Source organism: Amblyomma americanum, chromosome 2 (genome assembly GCF_052857255.1).
Source record: "Amblyomma americanum isolate KBUSLIRL-KWMA chromosome 2, ASM5285725v1, whole genome shotgun sequence".
NCBI lineage: Eukaryota > Metazoa > Arthropoda > Arachnida > Ixodida > Ixodidae > Amblyomma > Amblyomma americanum.
In genome coordinates this window covers 56,867,406-56,878,483 of record NC_135498.1, presented here as the reverse complement: position 1 = coordinate 56,878,483, position 11,078 = coordinate 56,867,406, and the positions used below count along the sequence as shown (strand labels likewise).

Here is an 11,078-nt window from a genome sequence, read left to right as displayed (position 1 = left end):
ACGGTACGCACTCATAGGAGCAGCGAAGGAGGCTTTGATAGGCAGCCGATCTACTATCTATCCGTCGTGCGGCAAAGCGCTCTTCAGTTCTCCTCTTACGAATGCCTGATCGTCTTCCATGGTTCAGTCAGTGGTTGTTACTCGGCGTGGGCTGCTCTTCTCACGGGTAGTTTAGAGCCAAAGGCTGAGAGCCTCGAAAGAAATAAGTTTTCTAGTCTTCCACGTGCTTATACTTTGTGATTATAGAGCAGTATACTATGTCTTGCTACGCGGCTTTAGTTTCCGGTTTATGTTCGCCATTGTGTCTTACGTTTTCTTGCCGTCTAAAGGAACAGTTTTGACCTACGATTGTACTCGTTTTCAGGTTTCGCCCCCTGCAGGCTGCGGCGGCAGCAGTATATTTGGCGGCTTTCAGGAGTGCAGCTCACTGCGGACGTGCGACATAGCCCAGTATGCACGCATGCTTAAAACTTTAAACAGCGAAAACCTTTACAAAATGGTCTATGACAGTCTATACACTTCTTATAGGCTCTGTTGCCTTCCTATATTTATTTTTGTCTATTCAAAGACTATAGACTGTCTATAGACAAAGGTCTACTAAAAGCGTATGGCCACAAATCTATAGATTGTCTATAGACACTCTGTACGATTTGTATTGCCTATAGACAGTTCTCTAGGGTTTGTCTATGGAGAGTCTATTGACTTTATAGACAGAAGTCTATGGACAGTCGAAATAATTTTTTTTTAAGGTAAGGTCTATATGATTTCAAGGCACGCAGTCGTGGTTGGCTTTCGCCTGTCCGCAGCGCCACACAATGATTGGTACTCAAGACATATCTTTGTGACTTTAATTCAACAGGTTAAAAAAAAAAGGACAAAGGACGGTCACGCTCGATGTGAGAACAGGGGGCGCGGGAGAGCCGCATTGTGACAGCGCGGCGACTCGCATGCCCCGGCGAGCCGCACCGCGCCGTCGTGTGCGCGTTGGCAAGAGAGTTCACAGCAGTGGAGGATGGCCATATGTCCCACCAGTCGGAGGCTACGCGTGGTGCAGTCGAGCGCGCCGGATGGCAGGTGAGGTCCCGTGGTCCTCACTCCTGGAGCTTGGTACCTGTCCGAAGAGAACGAAGGGTCGTAACGTCGCGACACTTGGGGAAACTATATTATTTAGTGTGTTTTCACACCATTGTTCCTCATGACTAACATGGCTGCAGTGACGATGCCTCAGGCAACTTAGCTGGCGCTAACACAATACTAACGACTCTGTCATATCAAAAGTTAATGAACAGCCTTCCCACTGCTGTGTCCGTAGGTGCAACACCGAAATTAAAGCACTCTAGCGCAGCGACTAGTCGAGGCACCCGGGATCAGAATCCAGAAGCCTCGGCCTAGGGCTCCGCCCGGATATGGAGCACGAAACGTGCACAAGTTCTGGTATGTGGCCAGTCACACTTCAAGAGACTGCACCCCCCCGCCCCCCCGCCGCACTGCTGCTACGTGCACCTACAGTGACGGCGGGCAGCACCCGGGAGTCACCGGAAAACAATCAGCCACTTAGTGGGATGGAAACCAGGTCAAATTCGCATGAATCGACGTCGTTTGGAAAAGAAAAAAGTGCCAGGGCTGAAAGACATGCGTAGGGAGAGGCGAAGACACGCTCATCCACAGCGCTGTGCGCAGAAGGAATCAGAAAAGATTCAACGCATCGGATTAGCCCCCCCTCTACGTGCCGCCACGGCCAATGTGTCAGCCACACGTAGCACGGGTCGTACACTGGAAGAACCCACGGGGTGCGCACTGTACGCGCGGAAACCCTTCGCGGCCTCAGGGCCAACACCTGTGGCTCGCGGCGGGGTCATCACCCGCTCCGACCCATTCTGCTGGGCGGCGACGCGCTCCCGCGAGTCCCCCGCCACCTCACCTCGGAAGAAAGGGGGGAGGGAGCCTGCGCGCCCACCGTGTGCGGAAGCCAGCGGAAGCGCCACCTCGGGGCAGATGTGCGCGCCCCCTTTGGGCCCCGTCCTTCGGCGTGGGAACCGGGGGTCAAGGGCCGTCGCCCGGCATCGCTTCGCCTACCTCCCCGCGACCCCGAGCCGTAGCCGAGCATCCACGGCGCCGCCAACCGATTTCCCAGACGCCGGGGAAAACGGTGCCCCTACACGGAGCCACGATCCCACAACGCCGGCGCGTGCTTTTCGACGCCGGTCCGTTCACCTTCCTCGTCACTCGGCGCCTAGGTGCTGCCTGGGGAGAAACGGAGCTTAGCCGTCTAGCGGCGCTCAATCACGGGCCAACTTGGCTGGAGAGGACTGCGTAGGGGCGTATATCAAAAGTGGGCGAAGGATCCGGGGACTTCGGCTTCCCTCTCCGCGAGAGAGAGGTCAGGGGCGCTGAGGACGGGGGTTGCAACGGGGAAACGGGGGATGTCCGGCCCACATACCCGGCGGCGGCAGCAGGTCTGTGCCAGCCTACGCGCTCCCGTGTGAGCTGGAATGCGAGGTTACACCGCTGTTGCTGGGAGCGAACGAAACGGGAGGAACTTGTACGAACCGCAGCTTACTCTGTTTCGCATTTCTACATTCACATTCTTGTTTCAAGGGCAGTGGCTAACGCAGGTTAGGTTAATGGGCGGGGGGTAGGGAAGCGTCGGAATCGTTTACATATTCGCGGGCTCGGATACCGCCGGCCGCGTGTGGTTGTCGTTGCTGCTACTAGAGAGTTATAGCATATCGTTACCGTGTTACCGGACGCCGGATTTTCCGGTTAGCGCGGCGCGAAGACGTTTTAGCGTACCGTCTGTCCCGTAACAAGTTATCGTAGGGCGAAAACGAGTGATGATGATGGCAGATGCCCAGCTTTTAATTATAAAAAAACGGATGCGTTGCAATCATTTCTATGAAGTGAAATGCTACACTTTAATAATTTTTTTCTCTGCATATAAAGACGTACCGACTGCACTTCAGCTAACAGCCGACTATGCGGCTTTTCAAATGTGCACGCGTGAAGCTACACACATTTGCCTGCCCTGGCCAGTTGACAATTTCACTACGTAGACCTCATTAAGCTTGTATACACAGCGCACGTTGCGTTGCGAGCGCTGTAAAAAAAAATATCACAACTACGACACCTGTTCGCCGTGCCGCAACGTCGCTGCTTTATGTGTTTGGATGTGAACACGGTGGCGCCATCTAGTGGCAGTAAGTTAAAGCGCGCCAACATCGGGCCGGAGAAACTTTTTATTTTCTGCAATTACTGATGAATATACCAAGAGAATTACCAGTCTTTTTTTTTTTCGAGCAAAAATATCATGAAAATATAGACAAATGTTAAATCGGGCACGAAACTGAAGAGCTGCAGTGTAGTCGTTGCTATTTGGCTATGTACACGACATATAGTCAGGCTTAACTGCTCAAAAATCGGCAAATAACCTCAAAAACATGGCCTAGTTGTTACTCAAACCTCAAGGTACGAGTGAGAGTTTGCAAATTAAAAGCGAATGCCTTCATGAATAGCGAGAAATGGCGCCGAAGAACGCGGCGGCGGTGCTGTATTTGGTCCGAAGCGGCCGTGCAGGGCGCCGCCATGTTTGTTTACAAGCGAACGCTAACTTTCCGCAACGCTAAAAGGGATTCCGTAAAGTGTTTGCGGACCGGTAAGTGGCGGCGCATGCGCAGACGTCGCTAGCCGGGCCCGGTAAACGGTAACGCGAACACGGTAACGATATGCTATAACTCTCTACTATTTGCAAACGTGCCCGTAAGATACCTATATGACCACGCAAACAATTCTCCCTTCCAGTCAACACCGCCCCGAAGAAAAATGTAACGTTCCCCTCTGCTCTCTCTGGCATGTCAATGCCAGTTCGGTTCTTTCATGCGCATGTTAGTGACGATGCACCGACACTTCGCTGCATCGATACCGAAGGCAGCTTTTCTAGCCCCGGGCCTGAGCTGCTGTGCAGCTCTGCTCTCGTCGCGAACATCGCGCAGACAGGTTACCCGTGCCACGCACAATCGCCTGCCACTGCCTCTGACTCAACTGCATGCGACAAGGTGACCGCAACGAATCGACGCGCGATTACGTTCAACACAGCGTATCCTTCGTGCGTCACGACAACCCCAAAGTAATTCGCAACTTTACACAAACCTAAGACAGCTTGCTGCTACCGCCCTCATCGAATAGCCTTCTGTAGGACTATTGAAATCCAGCAAGAGCGAACTACATTCTCTAACACCGTACACCATGGGAACATGGCAGCAGTGCTGCTTTACTACTGCGTACCGTTCTAAAAAAGTATGCCATTTAACCAATGCGCATCGCGTGCTGTCGTTTTCTATCGCTGTACAGGTCTCACATCTCATTTCTCGAAGTGATATTACGCCACTGCAGTCGACCACGCTGGGCGCAGTCCCGCAAGCTTCTGTCATCGCTATACGTTACCTTCTTTTTTGTGACAGAGGCTGCTTTATTATCGCTGCCCCGCCCTGCATCGAACGTGCACGACTACAACGCACTTCGGTGCTCGGACTCCAGCGCGTCTCCAGCAACGACTCTTTGGCATGCTTACCTTTAAAGCCCATCCCGGTAGACTCCCTACCTGCAAAGACAAAAGCCACCCTTAAGCGCCGGCTAACCAGCGATGATGACAGCGCAAGGCACTTTTGACCATTCACGAGTTGCCCCAACTCCCAAGTAGAGCGGCAGTTAATCGTTAAAAGGGGATTCGCGAAAGTGGTGGCAAATATGCGAAAGATGGGTTCGCGCTGCAAGATGCACAGCAAAGATATAGGAGCGCTGCCGAGCTCAGTTTACCGGACAGGTCGTTGTCATCCAGCTCGCCCGCCGGCTCGTCAACCTGCGAAGAAACAGAAAGGGCCCGTCAGCAGCGCCGGGGACGGCGGGCGCATAGTTCACGGTATGCAGCGATACAACGCGTGGCCGAAGTGAACACAAAACATTGAGGCTGTCAGAGTGCCCAGGCGATATAGTTTTCTTACTGGCGCCAGGTCAGTTCAGACACCCAGCACAGCTCCAGAATGAATCCACAAGAGGCGCAGTTTGTTAAAACAGGCAATTCGTCGGCAACGTGACGCACTGCTACACGGGTCCGCTAAACACGGCGCCTGTGCCGCAAAGCAATCCCTTTTGCAGGGAAGTGTAGCAGCACGGCGGCCTGATTCATGCCGCAAGTCGCACCGCGTAACTTGACTTTGAGCAACACTTGCAACAGTTTTAGACTAGCTGGTCTTCCCATGATTTTGGCGAGCGCTTCCGTCCGTGCCGTAGTCCTTTTGTCTAGTACGCTGTATTCATTGCGCTGGTTCGTCAAAATCGAGCAACCTGACTGCTTCTGAAACTATGGAAGAGACTCTATTGGAACGACGTATCACTCGTGACGACGAGCCCTACCGTTTGCACGGTGGCTCTGTGATAGGCAAAGATGTGATACGGCTCATGGTTTAAGGGGGTTTAACGTCCCAAAGCGACTCAGGCTATGAGAGACGGCGTAGTGAAGGGCTCCGGAAATTTCGACCACCTGGGACTCTTTAACCTGCACTGACATCGCCCAGTACACGGGCCTCTAGAATTTCGCCTCCATCGAAATTCGACCGCCGCGGCCGGGATCGAGTCCGCGTCTTTCGGGCCAGCAGCCGAGCGCCATAACCACTCAGCCACCGCGGCGGCCCGCAGATATGTGATACGGGGCCCCTCAAAGCCTCACACCGGAAAGAGAGAAGGAACTAAGGGAGAAAGAGAGTCGAGACACTAGGAAGCTCCAGCCTCCCCGCGTTCGTTAGCGCGGCCAGTATCCGCCATACAAACGGACGAGACCGGCGCAAGGGACACCCACCACGAGCAGCAGAAGGGCGCCGGGGAGCACGCCCAGCTCCGCGAGGGTGGCCGAGTTGCCGACGAGAGGCCGCGGCAACTGGCCGTCGCCCATGTCCATGCTCAGGTGCTGGTCGAACGGGGCCACCGTGAACTGCTCCATCACCTGCGAGGTATTAACAAGCGGCGTCGTCTCAAGCAGCCGCCCATTCCACACGGGGCACGTGCTCCCTGACCTTGAGCTTGAGATCGAGCAGCGTCTGCGTGGCGCGCATGTGCACGGCGCGGTCACCGCGACGCGCCCGCCGGTGGCGTCGCTCGTCCAGCCGGGGCCGCTTGGCGCTCGCCTCGGCCTCCTGGCTGGACACCCGGCGCACGAGCACGGTGCCCTGCTGCGAGTGGCGGCGCTCCAGCTCCGCCGACTCCCGGCACGACTCGCACAGCGCTGCACGCCGGGAACAACACAGGCGGGACTCGCGACAATAACGCTCGGCAATGCACAAATGAGGGGGCTCGGTGCGTGCGCCCGATTTTCGCGGCGACCCTTTGGCGATCGCACGGCGACTCTCATCGCCTGGAAGCCCCCGTGTCTTCACAAGCATGTATTAAAGCCCGGCCACGTATGGATGGCTCGCATCGACGTCATAGTGATCGCCATGTTGGTGGACTATGGGGCACGGTGAAAGCCCGTGCGAGTTTATAGACACGCTCAATTCAGCCAGTTGCTCCGATATGTGCAATGGAACTTGTCCACCATCATGGAGCACGCGACGTCCCGTGCGAGCCATCCACAGTGCGTAAACAGCCTCGTAGGTATGGGAGGCCAGGATTTTCCCGCGTTCAGCTAGGAATGACGAGGGGAGGATAGGATAGGATAAACTTTACTGCTCTATATTTAGAAGTACGGAAAGCTGAGCAAGTTGCTTACTACTATCCATGGTAAAACAGCGCGGAAAAACACGAGGACACGTGTCGTCGTTTGTTCCGTCCTCGTGTTTTTCCGCGCTGTTTTGCCATGGTTACTGCTCTAGTTTCCATACACTTCAGAGTGCAGAGGTCGTCTTCATCTTGCGATGTCTTCACCCTCTTCAGCGAGTGGAGCCCCATTCCTGGGCCCCACTGGATCTGGCAGCTTACGCAGCATGTTGTAGGGGAGGAAGTAGCACACACTAAACAAATTCTCACCCTTAAGGGTGCAAATCAGCTGTCCCCAGACGAACACCCTTTTGGGTGCAGAGATCAGCACCCTTCAGGAAGGCTGCAAAGCATGAAAGTTTCGATGGCGCGCATCAATCCAAGGCATTTGCTTCATGGGTGAATCAATGTGGAGCACCCTTCCAACATGCATTCGTAGAGGTGTTATGGCAAAATAGTACCCTTTAATGAGGGTGCAACCATTACATCCTCTAAAGTATCACTAAGTGCACCCTTCCGGGTGCTGATCTCTGCACCCTTTTTTAGCACCGAACAATTGGAAAAGGGTGTTCGTCTGGGGACAGCTGATTTACACCCTAAAGGGTGAGAAAATGTGTAGTGTGTAGGCGAAGGAGGAGAAGAGCAGAGCAAAGGCAAGCGATCCGTCAAAATTCGCGAGCGTAATCAGTGGTAATGCGTTTGTGCAGCAGTCAACGCAATAACCATTTCCCCGGCGTATCTGTACAATTCTCGTTTACTGCAGACGACAGTCACCGCACGGCCTTTCGTCGCGACTGAATTGAATTGAATTGAATTGGTTTTTGGGGAAATGAAATGGCGCAGTATCTGTCTCGTATATCGTTGGACACCTGAACCGCGCCGTAAGGGAAGGGATAAAGGAGGGAGTGACTGCTAACCGGCGCATTTCTTCGACGAGGCGGACAAAGGGGCATCGTCGTTGCGTCAGCTACGAGCATCAAAACACCACGGGTATCCGCAGGAGGCGAAATAACGGGCGAAAGGTTTCGAACGAAGATAAACGAAGCGATCGTGCGAGACAGCGTCACCATCAGGCTATCGACTGTACCACTCATCGGCACAGTAATTCAGTAAAAAAAAAAAAAAACGGGGACTCGAGAAAACAGCTTGGAACAATATCTGACTGGGTCCACTAAGTCTTTATTGAATGGGAAGCCAATGACGTGCCCGGAACATCGGTGCTTTGGAATAGCGCCGCTCAGACTTTCTACCAAAGGGCACGCATCGAGGCGGCCCTAAGAGGGCGAGTAAGAAACGCGTGAGACCCAGAAAATGAGGCACTGCATACGTCTCCCGGGGAGGGGAATGTCTATCCCTGACAAGGAGTGGCGACTGTCCAGTCGGAAAAGCGAGGTCATTGTAGTCCATCGGGCGTGATCAGTGTTGACATGCATGCGCTAAAGCACGCTACAGTTCGTTCCAATGGGTCACCAAAGATGAGCAAAACACATAAAACGCCGATTGCGTACTCCACACGATTAACAGATGCGCTGTTCACGCAGGCGGACGCTTTTAAATGCCAAACTGCGAGTTCTAACAAAGGCGAAAAAAAAAAAAGGAAGTTAATCGACTTTCTCTGCTTTCAGACACTCTTCCAGCTTCACTGCATCTCGCGCGTGTGCAGCGAGGAAGAAAGAAATCGCCCAAAACGCACAGGTGGTAGTGGTTTTATTAAAAATAATAGTAAAAAGGAAGGAAAAAATTTTTGCCAGCCCCGGCACCTGCCATCGATACTGAAGCACCTGAGCTGGGGCAGCGGAAATAAAGGACAGCAGGCAGAATGGAGAAATGAAATGAAAGAGGTGAGGGGACAGGAATAGAGGACAGGGGGGAGAAGTAATATGTACAAACTATTTACACAATAAGTAATGTGTCCCGGTTGTGCGCGTGATTAGTTCATTTAAGAGGAATTAAATCACACACGCGCACAGCACTGTGTTGGCTACAACTGGAGTGGGGCGTCCAGTTATTAATCGTTCAAGGTAGAACTCGCGGAGCGTTCGGTCACTGCGTGTAACTACCTGACGGAGAACAGACGGGACGTCAAGAACGTGTGTTCGAGGAATGCACAGTGGACCGCTTTTTCTTGCACTGCACAGTTCTCGTAACACAGGCTTGGTGGAGGATGAGCGGTTGTCCGTAGACGCAATACTACGGCGCAAAAGTGCAAAAAGAAAGGACGGGGGGGGGGGGGGGGGGGGGGTCTGAGGTCAAGGTGCCAACGGGTGGTGTCATATACAATTTCTAGTTGCACATAGCATACATGTGCTGGTCAAGTTGTAGGCTGGCTTGCGACAGGGATTCGAGCCGCGACATATGCACCTTTAATTGTATGCCCTCCCAGAATCTCGTATCAAAATTGTGATGCAACCGTTCGTCGTACAGCATTCCGGGGTGGTGTCATACGCGCGCGTGTGTGCGGGGGGTGGAGTCATACAATGCACTCAGGGAGAGTAATGTAACCGTTCTTATATAGTACAGCGTTCCGGGTGGCGTCATACGCGCGTGTGCGTGGGTGGTGTCGTATACAATGCACCCAGGGACAGTAACGCTTTCGCATTCCCACATGTAAGCAGTCGTTAAGTATCTCCGCAGATTTTTTTTTATTACTAGAAGATATTCCGGGCGTCAAAATTTTTTCTCTCGCAGCTATTAAGTTTTTTACGCGGTCTAGCCTTGCTTTATCGTCATTTATTAATCTGTTATGAACATCCAGACAGCGCCACTGCGCTGACAGTGGCGCTGTCATGGCAGCACGTACTGCTCCCAGCAAAAAATGATTGCTGACATCTGCGATGGATACAAGGAATGTTGTTTTACAAAAATGTTTTAAAACCACCGTAGCAATTTAAATTGTAGTTTAATACCTGCGCACCTCAGTTAATGTCACACTCATTAATGCCACCATGCACTTCCACTGCCCGACGCCTAGGCGGCGCGGTAGTCGCGTCTTTAATGTCGGGGGTTTGCAGATATCGACTACCGCGGGAAAGGGACGTATTCGCCCATATAAAAATTACGCTTTAAATTGTTCCGCCGTTTTTCTCAGTCCCGCATTGGGCACGCGTTTATTTGGATAAGGGGCTTTCAACTGCCGCCGTAAAAAAAAGGTCGATACAAGTCAGTGAACTGTCTCTCTAAACGAACGTTTTAGTCAACCGCTACCACGTTACAGTTATGCCCTTACCGTGGCTGCATGAAACTGCGCGTGCTCACTATGTAAGTGCGCAGCTAGCCCCTGACGGGAGCGGTATTCACGATAACGGTACGCCAAAACATACTCTTCATAGAGTTGTAGCATACTCTCGCTACTACCGAGATTCTATTCCACGGGACTACACTGTCGGAACCAATCAGCGGGTGAGCACCGGCGGCGCGAGGAAGCAGCTCACGGTAGCGGATTGTACTACGCTACAACTTTCTAACGACATGACTCGCCACTGGAGCACAAGTCGCCCGCAGTCGTGTCGTTTGCGAACATCGGCCCAGACAGGAACGCAAAACGGGCGCGCAAGGTTGTGTCGCTCGCCAAGTGTGCGGATGTCAGCGGGACAAGCAGTCCTGAGGAATAACGCCTCGTGCAAAGTAACTGTTCATCCACCGCGTGACTAGAGACGCAGTCAAGCCGCTTGGTGAAACAAGCTACGCCCGGATGTGTACCAGAAGAAGCACGCGTCTGCACATACCGACACGCGACCGCACTTCTTTTGCACTTCGCGGAGCTCCACAGGCCCTGCAGAGCGAACTCGTAACTATAGGTGCGCACCGTTGCGACTGCACTCTGTGTCAGCGAGGACTCGCGGGAACAACGTCCGACTACGCTGTCCAACAACACGATGGGGGTCGACGCCGAGAACCCGCATGGGCAGAAAGGGAAGCGGTCGTCACCACAAGAACACCGGCTCCGTCCGCTGCACACAACACGACCAGTTTGGCCATATCGTCGGCAGCGAGCGCATTCCGAGGTGCGCACACACATACACACACGCGCGCGAGCCCGGGCGTATTTAAAAGTGGGGGAGTGCAGGTGAGGGGGAGGAGGGGGGGACACGCCAATGAAAGTGCGGGCACGGCATGCGCTGACGCGGCGCGACAAAGACGGATGCGCCGCCCTGAATCATGCCGCGGAAACGACCTGTGACGACGGCCGGCAGCGCGGAGGAAAAAAAACACGAGGGGGCGCAAATGGACGGCCGACGACGACGACGCGAACCGCCATCCACCGGTGTGGAGAGGAAAGAAGCAAAAGACAGCACCCAGCGAGGGGAGGCGATAAAAACGGGGAAAGCCGTCGA

The 11,078-nt window shown here is 53.6% G+C and overlaps 1 protein-coding gene across 1 annotated transcript in view; it reads right to left on the bottom strand.

The window, feature by feature from the left end:
* Positions 1-834: 834 nt before the first annotated feature.
* Positions 835-11,078, bottom strand: part of LOC144121299 (ubiquitin carboxyl-terminal hydrolase 48-like) — a 62,394-nt gene continuing 52,150 nt past the window's right edge. The window contains exons 24-28 of the mRNA XM_077654440.1: positions 6,066-6,274; positions 5,852-5,995; positions 4,813-4,855; positions 4,568-4,597; positions 835-1,111 (exon numbers count right to left, since the gene is read on the bottom strand). Coding sequence (XP_077510566.1) covers positions 1,092-1,111; positions 4,568-4,597; positions 4,813-4,855; positions 5,852-5,995; positions 6,066-6,274 — 446 coding nt within the window. The 3' untranslated portion in view covers positions 835-1,091. The remainder of the gene's footprint in view (positions 1,112-4,567; positions 4,598-4,812; positions 4,856-5,851; positions 5,996-6,065; positions 6,275-11,078) is intronic.